Below are 22,326 nucleotides of genomic sequence, written 5' to 3'. Positions count from 1 at the left end.
ATTTAAAGTGGCTGTTTGCAATGCTATGTTATGCTACTAAGTGAGCAACACTTCTCTGACAAATGAGCATCAAACCGAACTGAATAAGCTCCATCCTCATATGTGTTTCCTGCTGTCACGATTACCCAAGTAATGTTTGTGTCGGGCAGCTGGCTATTTTTGCATCCACTCCAGTTTATTTTATTTTATAAACAAGTGGACTATTATTTGGACTTCTGTTTGTCTGCTGGTGTCCAAACTTTCTACAGCTGTCTGTGTAACAAGCGTGCAATTACTGTCGGACCGGAGGAGAAAGTTTGGAGGCCCAAGGGTATTTTTATACCCAACTTCATCTCGCACTTTATATATATCATGAATTATAGATGGAAGAACAACAACTCTTGAGACATTTTTGCTTAAATTGTCGTCCTTTGAGGATTGTTGGAGTAAATTTAAGTGGCGTAGCTCTTCAGTTAGCAATAAGCTATGGTGGGAATCATGTAGAATCTGTGAACTCAACTCAATACGGAATTGTTTTTCACATTCTACCTGTAGTGCGGAGGAGTTCTTGGACCATAGATGGAGTTTTTCCAACCCAGCAGAAACAGAAACCTTGCATCACTTAATGCAGTCACACACTGCTCATTTTCATTACTATTGAAGGGTAACGTTCAGAAGGAATTACTCTTTATTTTCTCTTGTCCCTTTGTTTGCCTTACATTACCATGCTAATGCAACATTGTGCAGTGGGCCACCCCTCACACTTATGCCCCACCACGTGTTGGGTCCCTTTCAAAGAGGTTGATCTATCCGTGGATAACATATGTTTCAAGTGGACTTTTGCATCCCACAGTGACGTAGAAATGAACCTTCTGCAGTGCATGTTGACTTGAATTGAATCATGCTCCCTATCCATGGCATATCCTGATGCCGTAGGCTGAGATTTCACCCATGGAGTGGTGCTCCGTAAACTCCTGAAATATGACTTTATGATACCTGGTGTGAATAGGACCTCTTATGATCATGAGCTTCCGCATTTGTCCTCACTGCAAGTGAAGCGCGTGGCCACGTAAGGGACTATACATACCAACACAACTTCTGTTTTTGAACATCACATAATGGTGCAGGAGAGCTAGCAATGGATTCCCTTGAAAAGTCAGGATGCAACACAGAAGGGGTGTCATTGGATGCAAAATATATGCAATGTGTTTAATGGGTACACGACCAATGGCCCCACCTGACCACACAGTGGAGTGGGGAATGTCTAGTGGGGACGTTGTCAACCTCCACATCGCATTTTCAACATCACCCCTCACTTTTCCATAGCGCAACAGGAATTATACCCTTGCTTGGCTTGTGCATCCTTTATAGAACTCCATCTAAACCCCCATCCAACACGAAGCGCAAACGCTGTCCACACATGTGATGATGCCCCCGGCACACACAAACATACTGAGGAAGTTAAGTGCCGGGCCGCGTGACCAGCATCCTGTATGAAGCTGGAGCAGCGCACGTCCCTTCCTCGCCCACGTTATTTTCAGTTCATCACCTTCAATAATTCATCCTCACGGGGGCGGAGGAGGATAAGAGCGCCCCCGTGCCTTATTCTTGGTGTCATTCAGACATAAACACACACGCTTGCGCAGATGGACCTGTCAAGTGGAAGGCCATGTTCTCACTCCGCGGGAGGGCGGTGACCAACTTTGTCACAACAAATTGATTGCTGCAGTGAAATCCGCGCTTCCTCTCAATCCTCCACGAAGAAATGGATGTCATAAAACAATCTTTGCAACTAGACGTGTCAAAAAATAATAGACGGGACATAAATGCGTGTTGTGATTCGTGTCCCCGAACGCCTCTTCATTTGCAGAATCGAATATTTTGCCCTTGTGTTCCTTCTTGACACCTCCTGTGTGGGAGGTCAGGGATGAACACAGATGAGGAAATTGCTACTGTGGCTGCGGATGACAGTAGCTTTTCATCTAAAATACAAAGATCAATGAAACAATTCAAGCCATTAGGGCCCTTTTTTATAGCGCAGCCTTGAGAGACAATGGCAGTCGCAGACCCCAGTGGCAGTACTTTGTATGCTGCTGAGTGGCAGCCACCAATAAAGACCCTAATTTATTTTCTGCTGCATTTCAGCAAGGAAGAACATGTTTAGATGTAGAGATTTGTTAACTCACTTCAGTGCCCCCTAAAACAATGAGCAATTTTGCAATTTAATATGGCTGGGATTTAATAATGCTGTGGCAAATGAATGAACAAATATATCAATAATTTACTTATATTCTCAATTTCATGATGGTTTTGACATTTTTGGATTTTACAGAACGGCTTGCGAGCATATTTAATATTTCAAGTTCACTTACTGTGTGACCAATGTGAGGCTCACTGGTTTCATTTAACCTGAAATAGACATTTAAATTGCCGACTGCAGTATGTTGATGTCTCATAGTGCACTGCAGCAGTTGAGGCGCTTTTCACATTTACACCTTAATTTGTACTCTGAATGAAGCTATGTACTTTTTAGAAAATTCAATAGCAAATTCCATTTTGTTTTGCTTGACTCAGTTTAAAGCAAGAAAAGCCATCAGATATCATACCTCAACAAATGTGCCTTCTCCAGTCTCCAAGCAGCGGTGGAATTTCGAATTTCACACTGTGGATTGTGCCTCAGTCAATGTGAATGCAAGCAAACTGGGTTTTGGCCCCGGACTTCAGTCCGCATGGAGAGGTGGATATGATCTCTGATTTCCCGAGCAAGTGCATAGCAGGGGCGTAAAACAACTTTATAAAGGACACTATAACGTTCAGGTTTGAGCTGCATCAATATTTGATACTAAAAAAATATACCATTTCACTCATCAACTGAACAAGGTACGTCAGCACCATGTCTATCCTAAAACCCGAGTTATGTGTTTACATCAAAGCACATTCAATATCACCAGTTCAGACTTGGAATGACCTGGTTTACAGGTGAAACAACATCCTACGTCCCGACCACCCTCCCTTCACCAAAGTCCTGTCAGAATCTGTCAAAGTGTCTCAATGTTTCTTTTTGGCAGCGGAACAACAGCGCAGCTGTTCTGCATAAGAAAGTATCTACAAATTGGACTTTGACCGTGACTACACGGGTACGTCATGTTTGGAGCGGAGCACTAGCGCCTGTGCAATAGCGGGCCAATCAGCCTGACAGAATGATCGTGCATCTGGAAGCCATCCACGGAGTCAAAGGAGGGATGGGGAGGGTTATAAGTGGAAGGGTCAATGGCTGTTTTCCTGTTCCTGTGTTTCCTGCAGACCTGCTGGCTGCCTGCGTTCTGCTTCCACACACGCTTGAGATCTCAACACTCGATATTAGAAAGACCGGCGCATAATGCACACCAACTTTCCCATAGTTGCGCGAATGTTTATCCCAAAATGGAACCACGCAGAGTACGAAACAGCCAATTAATGTCAAGCGTACCCAAAGGAGACACCCCACCGCACCTCTCTGTCTGTTGGGAATAGCGCTATATAAGGAGTCTTGAAACGCACATTAACAGCTTCTCAGCTCTGGCCTGCTTTTGCCTTTTCCCCTCCGTGCATTGTTCACAGACCCAACAAACCACTGGTCCTCTGGCCCGAGGTGATGCGGTGGCTAGCACCTCCTTTGTGCAAACATCACGTCGTGGAGCTAACGTTGCTTTTGGCGTCTCAGCCGGTGATTCGCTCTGGCTACGTGCTAGCAGTGTAAAAAGACATTATCTGGGTCAGTGCTGTGTGCAGTGTCGACAGGGACGGTAGTGTCTGAGGACTGCGATTCCGCGTGTAATTTATTCACAAAAGACGGGAAATGAGAGAGAGAATTACAGTAAAGGTGAATAAAGGACACATTTTAATAACAGATGAAGCACTCTGAACTGTGCTATTAACTACACTAGCTAGTGATAATGTCCGAGTAGATGGGCTCACATACATTCTTGACTTGTACTTCCATGAAGGAAGGTAGGTGAGTTTCATGTGCTGTGAGAAGGACCAACCAAATAAGAAATACAGCAGATGAAAACAGGTAGTTTCGCTACTCAAAGGTTGTTAGAAACAGCTACAAGGACAGATGACTTGTCCTTGTCTTGTTGGCTGGTGTATCCATCCTTAAGGAACAGGTAATAACAACCCACTGCCTGATACTTCCACAGCTTCTCTTTCTAATACCCGCAAGCAAACACGCACCAAAATGTCTTCTCTTCATGTCCAAACTACCCTCACGTCCACGCTCACAAGCTCCCTCAGTTGCCACTTATAAAGCGCCTGGATATCTACATGTTTGTGTGTGTGAGCGCTACATGGAGCAAGGGAGCCCTTGACCTTCAGAAGTCTGTATGCGATCAACATAGAAATGCATCGGCAGTCCGCACTACACGCACGCTCCTCTGGTGGACAGCAGCAGAGACCTGGCTTTGTGCTCTGAGAGAATACCAAGAGGGCTTCAACACACACACACACTTGCTTGTAAATGAGCTCAATCTCTTCCACAGGTGTGAAGATTAGCATTACCCTACATCTGTTCCCTGTTCTAACCTTTCATTATGAACGGAGGCTGGAATCCTCTTATGTGATATTAAGCGCCATGAGTCACACACACACACACACGTACATACATTCCCACTTGAGATGTTGCTCCAGTGAATTACACACTCCCCTGTCTTGCTTCAGAACAGCCAGTCGCGCATCATAAAACTTTCCCGCGACAGAATGGCTCTTTTCTTAGGCAGAATAAACATGCCTCTGCGAAGAAAAAAAAAACCTCCCCCGCTGGGTTGTGGTCACAGCCAGGTCTGATCGCCTCAACAGCTGAGCAGCAGGTCTTTGATCAGGAAGCAGCATTCACAGCTTGATCTATTATTACTATTAAACTGCTCTGAGAGGGACATTACACAGGCCGGTTAGCCCCTCACAAACGTTATGATCTCACATTCACAGGCTTTGGAGAGTTTGAAAGGGACCTGAGCTGCTGACGTGTGTCCGGCTTTGTGCTCGGCTTTACAGCATGTTCAGCTGGTGCACATGATGCCAGATACTTGTGGGAATCAGGAGCAGTAATACCAAACCAAAGAGCCTGACTGTGCTAAAAGTATTTGCACATTGCCTTATGAATCTGCTTGAATGACTTGAAACTGTTTGCTTAAATCCTTTTTTCAAGAAATATTTCCGGATTGGAATGAATCGACCTCTATTTTAGCTATCTGGATACGCCGTAAACTTTCATATTTGAACATTTCAGATGAATAAAGGTGTGAAAGGCACGCTTCGAAAGCTGTCAATCTCCCTCTTGGTCGAGTGAGATACATTTCAGAAAGAAGTGTGGCTAACAGATCTCCCAGCCTGATTTAAATGGAGACCTCAACAGGTTGGCAATGAGACTCGCTTCTCCTTGAGGAGAGTATGATGCTCCCATTCCGAAATACATGGGCAAAATTCATAGCAGCACCCGGCTGTTCACCCATGACAACCCCTTCCCCAGAGGACAGCAAGCACCCACGTTCTGTGCTCTACTTTCCTGTTGTGAACAACCTAGAAACGTTTAGAGATGAGGGCGTTTTTGCCCTTAATAGCAGTGTGTGGAATACAGTAAGTGAGACAAAGACCTGTAACTATAACAATGGCCTGGTGAGACGCAGCAATGCAACTTGTGTTGAGGTGGCAGGTGTCTGTCCTTCTCCACTCCTCCATCCCAAAGACATCTGAGGCAGTAATTGGTGCTGTCAGACTCAGAGAAGGAGAGCGCGCACTTGCACACACACTTGATTCTGCCCTTCAGCCTGTGCCGCTGGGGTTTCAAACAGGAAAAAGGTTTGAGAGGAGAATTCTCCACATTCCCTCTCAGCTGTGAGACAAAGACAGCAGGAGAGGGCAGAGGAGGTAGAAAATAGAGAAACACAGTGACAGAGAAAACACAGGCAGAATGTACAAGAGACAAAGACACGGAAAGTAAAGGAAGCGAGAGCGAATGTGGCGGGGGGTCGACGACAACAACACGGACTGGGGAGTGCGGATGGGGTGGAAAGAGAAAGAGAGAGAGAGAGAGCGTGTGACAAGAGCGAGCAAATGTATGTGACAGAGGAGCTGGGAAGAAGAGAGGGTCTGTTTGGATAAGACTGAGGGAGAGAGATTATGTAACCGCTCCGGTGACAGAGAAGATGAGTATAATTTCATGGGATTGAACAGCCGAGCCGAGGCCTTTTTGAGCTTCACTGTGTTTCATGCACACTCCAGTGCACCCCAAAGAATAGAGGTGATGTAAGACACAGACAAAGCAGATCAAGTTAATATGTTTATTGGGCATTAAAAATAAATGGAAAAGGAAAGTTAACAAACAACTTTCTATTCATCTGAAATCTAAATTTAGACATTTTTTTTAGACATATTGACAGCTGGTCTTGGACCCTGAGTCCATTTTCCAACACCGCATTGGACGTTTGGGCAAAAGAATGGTATAATGTACTTAAACTTTGTCATTGTTAAGTTGCCTTGACTGACTCAAGAAGAAATGGAGAATGGACCATATACAGTTGCACTCGCCCAAAAAACCTAGTGGGTCTTTGTGGAAAAATATCCACTTGCGATCAGTCTACGCTCTAAAAAACCAGACTTGAAGTGCTGTAGCAAAATCCAGACAGAGAGGACACAACTCAGTCCAACTGCTGACCCTCGCCAGCGAATGTCTATTGAAACAAATGTGACCCGGGTGACCCCATCTCTTGCCCCCTCTGAGGAGGACATGTTTGCAAGCTAAAGTGAAACGGCGCATTCGTGAATTTTGCGATCCACTCCCTCACTTTAGAATCCAGAATACATATCGGGCACGTCCTTATCTGCTCTTCAAGCCAAGTTATTTTCTCAGGAGTGAGCCGATCCAGTAGATATTGTGACATGCTTTTATAGAGATTCATAATCTCGTCTCGGAAAATAGAAAAGAGAGATGAACTCGTGATCTATAAATGTTTAACAAGAGCAGACAGAGTAGATGAGGGCAACGGGGAGAAGGAGGAGGGGTCGAGCCAAGGAGGAAAACGAAGAGGTGAAAAAGGAAGACGCTGTGAAAAGTGATGGCTGAGGAGCAAAATGGGGGCTTGCAATGTGCAGGAGGGAAGAGAATTATTATAGCAGCCGACGGCTGAGTAAGGTTAGGAATGGCGTAGAAAAGGAGGGGAGTTGGAGATTGGAGGGGAAAAAGCTGTAATTGGAGTTGTCTGGTGTTTGTCTAACACAGAAAGGCTAGTAATGATTCCATTAGCGCCTCACACCGAGAGAGAGAGAGAGACGGGAACACAAAGAGCGAGAGAGAGAGATGGAGGGAGAATGGAAGTCAGTGAAACAACAGGAGGAGGCCTGAGGGGCAGGAACACCGGAGGATCCACACACAGCATTAGCAGCAGAAAACAATGAGCATCAGAGCAGCTAAATGGTAAATAAACAAGAGCGAGGTGAGCAAATCGAGGTGAGCATTTCACGCTCACCTGCACGGCGACGATAATCACCCCGGCCCTGCGCGTCTTTGTGCGACAGAGAGAGGGTGATTTCAATGCATCAGCGCAGTATGTTTTCCCTATGGGAGACCTACAGAGTCGCTGGCACAGGCCAGCGAGAGGACGGTTTTAAAAGACTGGCCCTTGTTCCCAAACAGCGCGAGGCACAATATGAGCAGTCGCTTTTCATGTTTTGCTTCAATGGGTGTTTCGGCTAAGTGAAATTATGAAAATGATGTAATTGAAGGAAAATAAACGGCTACGGCAAAACACAGCACTCAACGGTAATGATGCTTGTAATGCCATATTTGTAGAATGGAACCAACTGATTCACAGGACTCAAGTGTAGTAACAGTTTATTCAGCAATACACTCATATCTGGAATATAAAGTCTATGTAAGTATACTGCTGCAGGTATCAACTACAGTTTGTTTATAGGAAATACAAGGAAAATACAGACTTACTAAGAACAATTCAGTCTGAACTTGATGAAAAATTAAATATTTTAAACCTCCTGACTGGTTTTATACGTTATTACCTTTTCACAATCCCAATCCACTTTGCTTCCTGTCAAGGTGCAGACACCTGTTCCACATCAATTCCATCTAATTTTACGTGACATATATGGCTCCTGACCTTTAACCCCGCAGCTTCATTCATTTTCTTTTATTATATCGGCGGACAGCAACAACACAGTCTGCCTGCTCACTTGCAGATGGCAACTAGCTTGTTAAATGGGTGCACACTGCTCTGTTTTAATCTCAGCAAGACATAGGGAGCACAATGATGAGGTCATGGAGGTCATGGGGGTCAACTGCTTTGCTGTGTCATTGAGGCTCTTAATACATTTTAAAAGGCCCATTAAATGCTTTTTGGAACGTATTAGAAACTGACAAAATGAACACAAACAGTATCATTTCTTCAGTTATTTTAAGGCCCGAGTGAAGAAGAATGGGTTAAACCACTTGTGTCAAACTCAAGGCCCAGGTGCCGAATCCGGCCTGCCAAGTCATTGTGTGTGGCCTGTGACAGCTTGGAATATGCAAGGTTTACACCAAAGAGAGAAATGTGATGTATATCCGTCCAGGTTTACTACGAAACTTATTCAGGATTCCAGATAATGTTATGCTGTATGGCAATAAAAGATGGCTAAGACTTTATTTATAAAAGTTTTTATACACTTCAATCTTAATTATTAGAAGTATTACAGCATGCGCCGACACTGACAGCTTTCAGATGAACTGAAAAACTTAATGTCCGACTGAAAATACATGCAACTAATTCACTAGATGTGACTGTAGAAGACACCCAACAGTTGGGCGATGAGCACAAAATCTGTCTGGCATGTCACCTGTCTCGCAGCAGCATGCTGCACCGACAGCTTTTCATGAGACACAGCCGGTGTTGAGGTACAATCTGCCGCCTGCAAATCGCCGAGGACATCCTGTACTCCTTTCCTTTTTCCTTCCCGACAAAGCGATCCCAAGTCCTCGCAATATTTACGATTCCACCTCCCAAGGAAGGGAGTCTGGCGACTTGAGTCACACTTCACACACACACAGAGGCCGCACGTGTGAGGAGGTTTTACGACTCAATAATCGGCTTCCTGGGGCGAAGACTTCCTGTTTTTCTAAATCATATACACCGCTGGAAGTTACTGGCGCATATACATTTGATCAGCCCAGCGGGGAGTGCGAGCGCCGACAGAGACACGCTCTGGGAATGAAGAGATCACTCGAAACTACTTCGGGCAAATCGTTTCTCATGACGTGCCGTATATGAAGCGCTTGAACTCAAACACACTCTACTGCACAGTACATTCGGACTGTTATTGTAGCTCATGTTCCGAGTTCCGTTTCATTTGTATACACTTATTCAAGTCACACCACTGCACCATTCTAGTTTCCTTCAGTAAAAGCACAAACAGAACAACACCTCTGCATCTTCAGCTTGACTCAGTCAGACCCCACACACATGCCCAAGGCCCCCCGGTCCTACTCACGTTGGCAGACGTCCTTGTTCTCCTCAAATCCGGGCTTGCACACACATCTCCCGATGGGAACCAGCCAGCCGCCGTCTGCGCTGCAGTACATCTTGGGAGCCTCAAACTCCTCAGAGGCGTTGACACAGGCACCACGCACCTCCACCAGAGCCGAGTCCCCTCCAGTTATGGTGTCGGGGAACTGGGCCAGGTTGAGCACGGTGACAGGGCACTTCTTATAGAAGACCCTGACAGACACCAGTGCGATACACGCTCCCAGGTCCTGGAAGGCCAGGTAGAAGCCTTTCTTGCTCAAGTTGCTGATGTCCCGGACTTCTGTGTTCAGCTTCATCACACGGTCACCAACATCCACCTGAGGACACATATGAAGCCATTACCAGAGTTCGTCCTTTGTAACTAGTGAGGGATAAAAGTCAAGGGAATATTGCCATATAGCCATGAAAGCAACATGAAAATGCAAGTGCTTTACCTGTGTGAAGCTTTCATCGGCTGCAATCGTATCGATCTTCACGTACTGGCTTTCCTTGATGAACCACAAGTTGGGATTGTTGGACTCGTAGTAGTACATGTTGAAGGTCTGGAAAACAAACAGCAGAAAAAAAAAGTCAATAGGCCGAACAACACGCAGTACAAGGATACACCATGAAACCTAACAAGGTCTCCTTCAGTCTTTGGTTATTCCGCTCCTGTTCCTCAAATCTCATTTCATCTGTCAGCCCGTCGACATCGCTCTCACAACTTTCATGAAAGTGCGGCTCTGTGTCTCCTCATATTCCTCCAGTATTCATTTCAAAGATGGAGTGACAATAAAAGGCTGCTGAAGGCAGACAAAGTGCAGAGGAATGACTGTAGAGCTGCGCCCCTGTTCGAAGAGAGGACGGTCGGCAAATATTAAATCACAAGCTCCAATATATGTGCAGCCTGTAAAGTGTCCTCTGGAGCTTTTCCACTATGAAAGTGACGGAAAGTAAAGAAAACATTTTGCTACAGTGAGAAGTTAAAACATAAAGAACACACAACTGCTTCACAGCAACATGAGGACCAGGCAAGGCTGCATGAAAAATTAAATAGACCAGAAAAGTGGCTTCCTTTTTGTGCAAAACAAACTGCATTACATACATTGAAACAACCTCGATTGTAGCTTGTGTCTTAAATAAAGCTTCCAGTTGCAGTTAATCTCACAAGGAAGGAAGGGAGATGCATTTGTACTTGGGTTGATGCAGCTCTATGAGGCTCCAGCCACCGATTGAGAAAAATAAATCTTCATCATCTTGTCTTTTCGTCTCTTCATATAGCTAGTGATGGAAGGAAGGAGCTTTTACTGATAGATTTCGGGCTTTCCCTTCTGGCTCAGCTCTTTCTTCACCAAAATATGCTTCAAGAGTGAAGGTCCTGCACCATTCTTTCAGTCCCTCTATCCCTCACAAGATGCTTCAACTTGCCCAGGGATCTAAAATAGGTGTTCCACCCTGAGAAGCACAGGAACCCAGGACACAAGCCTGTAAACTCACAGGTGACGCCCTCATTTAGAATGCTCTCTAAGAGACGGTTGGGCTGCTCCAGTGAGGAGCACGTCTCCTGTTCTATAAAAAACTGATGTAACTACACCAAAATTATCATAATTGGACAGGTTCACCTTTCAAATACTCACGTATTCCTCAGTAAAAACATCCTCTGGTGCTCCTTTAATACAGAAATGTATTCAACCAGAGGGTCATAAAAGCAGGGCTTCAATTTGAGGAAGGATGTTAATAAAAAGTATACTATGAAATACATGTTTTCAATGAAACGTCACCCCACAGTTGACAATATTATGCACGATACATCACAGTATAGTGTTGGTTTTACCCCCAGTTGCACAAATAATGCCTGATAGCAAGTTTAAAAACCCTCCTGTTCTCACTGATTCTAAAGACACCGACCTCTGTCTTTTGACTATTTCCTCCTTTTTTTCTGTTTCTGTAGCTTCTGTATCTGTATCTGTATCTGTGACACATCCTTGGCTAGTTCCATGTGTTGCTTTATGAAGAAAAGGTGTTCTTATTGTAGCTGCTTTTCACGTTGGATTGTGCTGTTCCTGAGAAACTGTGCGATCACACAAACAAGACCTGCCAACAGCGGCATCTTTTTCTGTCCTCAAACAACGGCCCTGTTCGTAGCTACTCTGTAAGAGCAAAAGCATGGCTGACTTTCGACGTCTATTATTCTGTGCTGTGTAAAAGCTGTATCTCTTAAATGGCAAAGAACTGCTGGGTTCACCAAATAACACAGCTACAATAAAGATCAATATGTAATAATGTGTCGGGTTGAGAGCAAAATTGAAGTCCTTTCAGTGAACTTACACTCGCATAAAGTCTACATTGTAATTCTCAAGCTGTTTTTGCTAGCGTTATGCGAACCTAGAACAATACCTCGTACGGCCAGAAGTGGAGCAAACATAGCCGTAAAACTCTCCTTATGGAGAAGTCATGTTCACTTTGACAACAACACACACACAGCGTCTTAGACATGATACAGACCTCTTTGCAGGTACCAGGGACCCCGGGCAGGCTGTTACAGTCCCTCAGAGTAAACTTGATCTCAATGTAGACACGCTGCGCTCCTTCACGGCTGATGTGGCGTGTCCTCAGCCAGTTGTTCTGGTTGGCCTCCATGACATTACACACCTGGTAAGTCCTCATCGGGGTGTTCCTCTCATCCATCACGCTGATCTCTTCCCACTGAGGTACGAACAAACGGTGACAAAAGTGACATTTAAATCTCTTTTCTCATGCCAGTTGAGGAGCAGTAGCGAGGGAAGGAAGTCTGCTTTGGGAGTCGAAGTAATGGAGGAAGTAAAATAACAAATTGGGTTGAGAAAGGGGGCTCAGGAAAGCGGTGAGAGACGGGAGGGAATCATGAAGCGATGGGGATAAGGAAATGTAAAATGTGGAAATCCACTTAAGCGAAGCATACGGTTGAAATCAAATAGCATTATTGATCTGAATGCTCAGCAGCACGGGGTCAGCTGCACAACACGCCGCTGTAAAATCCTCTAATTTCATCACCAAAAAAGTCCCGCTGCTCATGGGAAACTGGGCTCAAGCTCAATGCGTTGCGGTCGGACGTAAACCAAGCATACGCCGACATGTTCTGTGTTCATGTCTGGGCCAGTGCGAGTGATGATCTGTGTCAAGATGACTGAAGTGCTGTCTTCATCTGTGGCGCATGTGTGCAACGATCGACCATATTTTTGCTAAAATGAAAGCATGATTTAGTGGTTAAGATGAAGGACTGTGGGTTTGTGTTGGTGGGGCAGTAGGTAGGACAGGGCTACTTTGTCTCCCATCATTTGCTGCCATCTGTTTCCACTTGGAACTCAGGCAGTAATGGAGAACACTTCTCGCATGAGCAAGAAAACATTTCTATCTGCACACACACACACTCGCACATGAACATGTCTACTCCTCAAAGAAAATCTAAATAAACCAGAAGGGGTTTCGGTGGTTTAAGACATTTGATCCACTGAAGGAAAGTGGATTTTGTGTGACACACACCGAGACTCTCAAACGCACCGAGTGCTGTCGGTTTGCGGTGAAGTGCGAGGGGACCACCATATTTGTTCCGAGACCCAAGTTGGGAGTGATGAGTGGCTGTCGCCTTTAAATAATTGACCAACGCCATCATTTTGAACACGGAATAAGAAAGTTGAACTGAAAGTCAGCGTTCCCCAAACTGGAAAACAAGGTTACCGTCGATACAATATAACTAGCAGAGAGCTTTTTCAGGCGTTCGTCTTGACGCTAACCAGATGTGACAACCCAACAAGCCGGCAAAAGCCTGACGCACTTCACCTCTGAGCACTAAAACAGATCCACATAAAAACGCACTTTCCAACATCGACTTGCTCACCGCGCCACATATTCGTGCTTTTCATCCTCACAGCAACAGCACCTGAATATGAATTACAGCTCCAGCGAATTGTGATAATTATATAAAAAACGATGGCTGCCAGAGAAACACAGACCCAAAAGACGCTCACACTTCAGCAACTTCACTTCATCAGAACAGGAGCGCATTGGTTCAGATATCTTTGAATAAAGTGCTCCGGTGAGAACGTGGTTTAATAGAAGGCTTCCTGACTTTGGAGCCAAATTTTAGAGTTAAACCAAAAATATATGTCGAGACAAATGTGTCGGGCTTTTTATTATCGCACATTTATTTGCTCGTATTTATTATCTGCATTTTACATTGCATAGAAACTCATATTAAGAATGTCATTACAGGGTTTTCCCTAGGATTTTTGGAAATTGTGGCGGCGATAGATTTATATTCGATATTTGAGTAAAGAGCTGTGACTCATGGTGAGATAGGTGTGTTTTACTGTAACAAAAACGTGTCAATAATTCTAGTAAATTAAGGGTTAAAGTGACCTGTAGGTTAATTGTGATCCACCTGAAAAGTTGTGGTGGAAATGGTGAGAAGGACATGTTAAAAAGAAAAGCGAAATGTGTCACTTATAGTGGACCCTGATTTTTCTTTTAACATAGTAGACCTCAGATTTACATTCATAACTCACTATCTGTACCATCGGTTTGATCGCTGTAACAGCTCAAAAATGGCTGGTCAATGTTTGACTTCTTTGTTTATCTCTATCAAAAATGTAATATATTTATTTTTTAAACAACAAAACATCCCAAACAACAAGATACCTTTGAGTAGCTTTTATCGCGACCTTCCATGTGCTAAAGAAGAGACAACAAATAAATCACCCGGTCATCGTATCCTAAAGTGCAGAGCAAAGAAGAAAAGAGAATCAGGTCGATTCAGTGAGGTACAGGCGATAAGACTTAAAACAGCCGAGGACAGATACTCACATACACTTTTTTGGAGAGCAACTTACAAAACTGCAGAAAAGAACAAACAACTACTGGAGAGAGAGTGAAAGAAAGGGGAAAAGCGAAGTGAGAATTAGAGAGAGAGATGAATGTTGGTGAATTACAGGCGCGCCTGGCAGCTAAATAGACCCATCTGTGCAGAGCCGAGACCAGTCGGACTTCACAGGACCGTTGTGCACACACACACACACACACACACACACACACACACACACACACACACACACACACACACACACAAAAAAACCTAGTCGCTGGGGAGTGACGATTAAAGCATTTATGGGAATAGTCATTGAGGGATAAAAAGGGCTTTATGATGTCTTTGTTTATTTCTATTTCTGCAGAGTTTGGAGTGGCTGGATTACTGCCACTTCCTGGTGAGCCACTGATTTCCCCAGTTGGCGAGTCTGTTCATCGTCACTTGTAAAGCACAGGTGTGTCTGTGGACCCCCAAAAACAACCTGCTGGAAAACGTACTGCTCATGACCGACAAGCTGCAGGCGGCAAGTCAACGCGGGAAGGGATCGCAACACGTGTCTGAACGCAGATGATCAGATGACGTATACGTCTGTAGGGACGTAATGCGCCCTCAAAGTTCCCGACAAGTCCTTGTTTCGGATCTAAAGGAGGGGCGGGGGATAATGAAGCGGGCCCAGAATAAAGAGCGGGCGACTCAGGAAGGACACGCAGGGTTTCGCCGGGGCCTCCAATTTTCAGGCATCATTACAGTGTATCTGCTTTGTGTCCCTCAGCAGACGCACCCCTGCCTGGTGACAGAAATGGGTCGGTCCGCGTGGTCTCAGAAACATCCGGCTCTGCGCGGCTGGGATTAAAAGTGACCGGCGGAGGTCAAGTGTGGTTTAATTCAGGTAGACGTCGGACTGAGATTACCTCTTGCTGGGACCAATCTGAAGGCTTTAAGGACAAGGGTCAACTGTATAATACTCTGCATACAAAACACAAGACTCTGTCACAGCTCAAGCGCCCAAAAAAGTGTTTCCCACATAATTGAAATAGTTGTATTTAAATTTAGAATAAAGGAGATTAAAAAAAAAAATCCAAGTTCATAAGAGGCAATTCATTGATTCCCTTTTCTTTTGACATTAATGTACATTTATAGGAAAAAAAAAGTTTTTTATGAAACTGTGTTACAAGTTTCTGTTGTGATATTTCATCAGTCCCACAGTAAATTATTGTTTTGTTAATTTTTTTTTTGTTTTTGCCAATTTTATATCAGTACATCTTGCATTATGTTATTATATTATATTATTATACACAGTATGCAAGTGCATAACTTAAATAAATCAACTCATATAGTGGCAAAATGTGACGCTATCCTTCAGCAGACATTCTTTTAGTCTTGCTACGTCAGACTTGTAGGAAGGGTCCGGTGCTCTCAAAGGTCCACTTTCTTTTGCCCGCAGCTGGCACAGTTCTTGAATCATGGTAGTTGCTCTATTGACTTGACTGTATGTTGTGTTTAAGTCAGGTAAAATGAGCTCCTTTGTGGAGATATGCAATCTCTCAGTGCTTATCTTGTCCGACATTTAAAAGTTTAATCGACTTTCGCAACGCTATGCTGAAGATCTGCTGAATATTTCTGGTCCTTCTTCTGTATCTTTTTATTTTGAAATTTTTAGTTGTGATTATATTAGCGTTTTGAGTGAAGTTATTACTTCAAAATACCTTCTCTTTAAATTATTATCCTCTATATTATCCTCATTGTAAAAACCTTACCAGTGGCAGCTAAAGTTGCCACTGTCTTGTTGCAACACATTGCATTGTCGGAATAAATAGAGAAATAAAAACACCACTATTAACCAACAAATTTGAATCTGTTTTTGATGTAACTTAAGGTAAGATTTTATTCACAATGGTGGGCAATGAGGCTTGTAATGTTTTTGAACCTTTTCAGTCGTAGTATCTAGTAGTAGCAAACAACTGTTTGCATTAAGAAAACGTGAGCTCTTTTGTGTCGATAAAAACTTCCTTAAGCTACATTTAGACACAAAATGGTTGATTCATTTGCCATTGATCGCAGTTAACTCAGCTTCGGGGCGATTTATTGAGATTAAAAAATGTATTTACAACACTAGTTTTTCTATTTCTGTACCTCAGACTGAACTACGATTCTGTATTGGCTGATCCTGACTGCTGGAGCGAAGTGACATTATCGCTGCGATGTAGTTCTAGATGCTCAGATTGGCACTGAAGCTTGTGGTCGTTCCACACATGGAACACATTGCGCGCTTAAAGCTCTCACAGACGAACAAATACATGCAAACATAAACAATATGGCCTTGCAATCAATGCAGTTCAAGAACTTGATACCCTCACAAGCATGAAACCGCATGTGGCATCCTGCAATTTAACACACCAACGTTGAATAATGGAAAGGAAGTGTGAATGAAGGGGGAAATAGAATTCATTCAGCGCTATTCACCGCTTCACTCATGAGAGCGACATACGGCACAACTGTAAAAAGCACTCTGTCGAGCTGTGGTTCGGAAGCATGACAGCTGAATATACCTGCGCTCAGACACACAAGGTGCACATGCAAGTCACACCGACTTGTACAGCAGCTTCTCTTACATAAGAAAACGCCCCTTCCAACACATCGCTTCACCCTGTCCCAAAAAATTGCTAAGCGGAAAAAATGGAGGCTCCAGCGCCACAGCGTTTTCAGCGCAGCGGAAATAATTTGTAAATTCCCCCAGCAGACTCCCGATTTAGCAAGAACCCAATGCTCTCTCGAAAACACGCGCTGCAGCCCGGCTGCTCACTTGGAGCTCTCAGTCGCTCCGAAAAAGAAAAAAAAAAACACGTCATCACAACCGCTGTTTATGATCTGATTTGTATGTTTGGTGGCATCGGTGCCATAAACAGATTTTTTTTTTTTATGTGGATGTGTGTTTACAGTACTCACCCCTTCATTTGGGTGAGCCTCCCAGCCCAGGTCGGCCAGCGCCGACATGGAGTCCAGCAACGTAACTGCAAGAAAAACAAGGACAGCATTTTGAGTTCCCGAACACATCCATATATAATGTTTTACTGTATACAGCGCGGCGCTTGAATGCATCACGTAAACGTCCCTATAAAAACCCGCCTTCATGTTTAATGCATGGCTGTTTGATGTGTGGAAGTGAAACAGCAGCAGAAGCACAAAGAGTGGTAAACCTATAATTTCATATGTGGTGGTGCACATGTGATGGTTGAAGGAGCCCAAATGTCTGTCAGCGAAGCTCAGCAGCATCAGGACACAAAGAGAGGAGGTTTCCAGAGATGAGCTCCTTTATACGGGTCTGATGTTGTATTGAGTTTCAGGGATTGGAACCTCGGGGGGATGCAATGAAAGTGTGATCAGTTTCTCATACATGTTGCACACAACACTGTTGGATTGTCTCCGTGCTGCGCCTGAACATCTACAGGTCAGGATTTCAATATCAAAACAAAGAATCTTGTCAAAGCAAATCCATTCCACCACACTCTAATGTGTTTGTTACGGTGAGGGCTGTGGCTCATTTTTGGTTCCAATCTAAGTCACAGTTCAACCCTGATAACAGTCTTTCCTGCTGGTTTTTGCTTGAGTTACAAAGATGTCTTGCGACTCGCCGAGGTTCCTCGGCATAAATAAATGCTACCGTGAAGCAACCACCACCAATAAACGTTCAACTCAAACTCTATTTTTTGGCTAAAAAATATTTTCACTTTGAAAAGCGGCTTTGTTTAGAAGGACGGGGTGACCTACTTTTCCTGCATAAATGTACTACTCTGCCAGTGGAGGATTGTAGTGAATATTAGGTGGCTGCTGAATCATCCTCACCGTCTTCTCTTCCCTGTGTGATCTATTTGGATTCGGCTTGTGACAGCAACACGTTCTCACTCTGAAGGCGTCAAACGTCAGCTAATCTCAAGTGGACTTTTGCGTCCCAGAGTGACGCAAAATTCAGCATCAGGCTGAAGCACGTTTCATTTTCAGTGGCATTTTCTGACACGCGTCATATAAAAGAAAGATGGTGGGCGGGGTTAAGGGTGCCACTTCTTCATATCTCTCGGTTTGGACTTCAAGTGAGCCACGAATGAAGAGCGAAGTGCAGCGTGGCACTTTATATACAGTACCAACCCCAACTCCCGTCACGTGGGAGGTGACATTTGACTCCATTAGAAGGTTGAGGCGTCATCGACGTGCAACACGGAAGGTGATAAATGCAGCATCGACATTGGACACAGAGTCGACTGTCACTGTCACTTATTTACATTGAACATTTAGAACATTTGGAATGACTTCTACAGAAACCGAAGGTAAATTGCTCATGAAAATGCCATTGTCTGTTAGAATATTTTCTTGCATAGTGCACACTGAGAAAGTGAAGCGTGCAACTAAAGATTGTACGTACAAGTCGCCGGTATACAATACATTAGAAAAGTCTAACTTGTTAGTATAGCTGCAGCAGACAATAAGGCTTCTCTGTTCAGGTCCACACACCTTCAGGTTCGACCTTGCTTTAATTCCGAACACACCCTGACCATCGCTGAGAGCTTATGCGCCGCAGATGGCTTCAAATAAATATGGATTTGAAATGCCCCTCTGTTTGTTCAGTCTGATCTAAAGCCTCCAACGGCCTCTTTGTTTAGAAGGACTTTGTCCAGAACCCGGCCGGATGGAGAAGTGGTTTACTCCTGATTATACTGCCGGAGTGGTTTGAGGTCCGAAGACAGGCTGATATGATTTTCCAAAAACAATCCAAACCAAATGCTGACCATAACCTCTGTTTTCTTTCAAGGGGCCACTTCACTCAAATTAGAGAAAGAAATCAAACCCCAAAAAAACAAATGTCAAAGAAGAATTTCCTTAAATATATATATGTTCGATGACTCCGACAGGCTGTTTTGTTTGGCAGCTCCAACCTCAGATACGTTTGATGAACATTACCACAAGGAGCTTATCATTAAACCACAGCTGAAGGGCTACAGCTGCAGGGGGATTTGTGGTCATAATTTAATAATGGAGTGAAGGGCAGCGAGTGGCTGCAGAAGTCAAAAATATGGCAGAACGTATAAATCACAAGTATGTGCTGTGAATCGCTTTTCCACGACCATGTGTGACGGGGACGGTCACAGCCGCGAGCAGCATGGAAGTTTCCCCGCAACTATTTGGGAAAAGATAGTCACTTTTACTTACTCTTTAGAAACGTCCACCTCTTTTAACAGATTAGAGAAACCATTATAGGTTCCCCTCCGTATATGTGGCTCACAAAAGCTTGGCCCTTCAAGTGATGCCTCTAGAGTAGTGGTCCCCAACCTTTTAACAGCAGTGGACCGGTCAACTCTTGACAATTGCAACGTGGCTCGGGGGGAATGAAGTTGCTACTTTGAACCGTTCAGACATGCCTTCAGATACAGCACAAAACCAAATATAAAGCGCAGGTCAATGGGAGTCCTGAGCTTTTTTATATGCAACGAGACAGTCCCATCTAGGAGTGACGGTAGACGGCCGCGATAAATCCATATTTTAAGTACGACTCATGGTATTATTTAAAACTTTCTTCTTCTTGGAAGTCATAGGCTCCTCGGTCTCTTGACTGAGGACTTTTCCCTTCGCAAAGAAACGGTTGTTTCCCACTTTGCGAGCTTGTGGGTTACATTTTGGTTCTCAAGTAAAACGGGCTTTTTTCAAAATCAAAGGTTTTCCAAAACAAAAGATTCTTCATACTCAGCTAATACACAAAACGTAAATAATGAATTATTTCATTCATTATTTCTTGTGCCATTCTCTTCACTCTATACTACATTATTTCTAGTGCCGGTACCAATTGATGCACGGACCGGCACCGGTCCCCGGACCGGGGGTTGGAGACCACTGCTCCTGAGGAAGTTTTCTAACAAGGAGATTACAAATGTTTCCAGTGTATATCATGCTATGACTCAGCTTTTTTGTTCATTAGGCGAACATGCTAAACTAATGGTGAATTGTTCTGCGTCCATATTCATAAATATGCTTCATAAGAAGGAGCACAAAAGTAAGGAAACTCACCAGTGGTCATCTTATTAAAAACTTGCAGTTACAATTCCATTTGATACAAAAACATCAGTTGGCGAGCGAGACAGAAAAGTTTTCCGGAACAGTGAGAGGAGGCAGGTGGCGGGTCGCCGGACCGACTTGTGTGTGTGTGTGTAGCAGTGTGTGCTGTGGTGTGTTGGCTCAGCCTGAGTCAGGACCCTGACCAAGTCTTCAACACCGCTGACCATCAATATTTAAACACCATCCATCTGCAGAGACGGCTGTTTGGCTCTTTCTTCTCCCCCTCGCAGGTTATCTGTCCGGATCATCAGAACTGACACTTCAAACTTTAAAGCAGCCGATTTACCATTCCCTATCATGTTTCGTGGCGCGACAGCGCTGACCTACAGATTGGAGTCGTAACGGAATACTTTTTTTTTTCTATTCCTGAAACCAAATGAGATGACTTCATGATCTGAAAAAGCTGTTTACTCGTCCACGTCGCCTGCAGGTAAAGCAGAGAGACTGTAAAATTGCAAGCAACTGCCTCCTCTTCATTCCTTCCTTCCCTCTCATGCTGCTCATCAGCCATAAATGAATCGCAGCCGTTCCCCTCAGCTCAGGACACCGTGACAACAGGGCGGCGTGTCATGCTGTATTACCGTGTGTGTACATGCGCGAGCGTCTGGCCGCGCGTGTCTGCGTGAGAAAAGGGCCGAGGAGAAAACACCGCTCATGGTATAATGAAGCAGCCAGTGTCACAGAGAAAGAGGGGCTGCATTAAATGGGAGGGATGAGGAGGAGTCGGCCGAGGAGAGGTGCTGAGCAGCAAAAGGTCAGCTGCCACCTGCAGGTCCTGAGTGTATTCAGAGACTGACGACCATTTAGACAGCTTTCTCTCTTCACAGGCTTTTGAGTGGCACACAGGCGGAGAATAATGGGATAATAATGCGTGATTTTGGTTTATTACCACTAATAACGAAAGGCTAACTGTCAGTATGTTTGGGGATACAGTTTCATCCGGAGTAACTGAGCAGCCGATATTACCTGGAGGAGAAAATATTTTGGGTCACGTGACATGACTGGGACTCCCAGGAAGTTGATGGAAGCTATTTTTTTAGATAAATTAAACATAAAAAGGATGAAAATATTGAGTGCCCTGAAGATATGACCTTGAAAAATTCATTCATTTCATGCAGTGGTTGATGAAAACATCGGCAGTTTGAATCCATAAATATGTGGTGGGGGGGGGGCATGTGTTTACAAAGTTATGCTCTTAAAATAAGGTTATTCTCAAGAATATTTTACTCAGAATTTGTTATGTTGGGTTGTCAACAAGTGTTTGCATGAGGGAAGCATTAATGGCCTCTCTTGCGTGGATTTAGAACAGATACAAAGGGGAGATTAATTTGCGATTAATCGCGATTAATCTATTGGTTATTTGCGATTAAAATATGACTGTGTTGTCAGCCCATGCAAATAATAAAATATGAGGGACTAAAATGTCACACAAAGAAATGAACTGAACGGCAGTTTGACAGTAAATACGACAGCTCTGCTCCAGTGTTACTCACACTGGGTCAACATACGGTCAAACCTAAGGGCCACAGGGCCAACAACAACATACAGGGCCACGTTTCCCGGGTCAGTAAGATATTTGAAGGCGTTTATAGAGTAGATTGTGCACTCGTGTTGTACAATTGCCACACAACATCTTGAGTCGCAGAGCCGTTTCATAAGCCAGACTGACGTAAACTCATCTGGATTTTAGTGCACGTAGTCGAAGCTGCTCTTCAAAAAGTCTCTTTCAGACTCATTCATGACTCATTATTTCACCGCCTCACGGCCAGACTCCTCTCATTAGCACACTCATGCAAGAACACCGAACAAAGACTCCACCTGTTCTGAGTCTCAGATCACTGTGAAGTCCACTTGTTTCCTCAGTGGAGTCCACCT

The 22,326-nt window shown here is 44.2% G+C and overlaps 1 protein-coding gene across 2 annotated transcripts in view; it reads right to left on the bottom strand.

Moving 5' to 3' along the window:
- epha4b (eph receptor A4b) overlaps positions 1-22,326 on the bottom strand; it is a 79,075-nt gene that overhangs the window by 44,507 nt on the left and 12,242 nt on the right. For both annotated transcript variants that reach the window (XM_053884434.1, XM_053884435.1), the window contains exons 2-5: positions 17,296-17,360; positions 12,012-12,212; positions 9,962-10,069; positions 9,493-9,844 (exon numbers count right to left, since the gene is read on the bottom strand). In XM_053884434.1, the coding sequence (XP_053740409.1) occupies positions 9,493-9,844; positions 9,962-10,069; positions 12,012-12,212; positions 17,296-17,360 (726 nt within the window). The remainder of the gene's footprint in view (positions 1-9,492; positions 9,845-9,961; positions 10,070-12,011; positions 12,213-17,295; positions 17,361-22,326) is intronic.

The sequence above is a fragment of the Synchiropus splendidus genome, chromosome 13 (assembly GCF_027744825.2).
Source record: "Synchiropus splendidus isolate RoL2022-P1 chromosome 13, RoL_Sspl_1.0, whole genome shotgun sequence".
Lineage (NCBI taxonomy): Eukaryota > Metazoa > Chordata > Actinopteri > Syngnathiformes > Callionymidae > Synchiropus > Synchiropus splendidus.
This window is presented reverse-complemented; position numbering and strand designations above follow the sequence as displayed.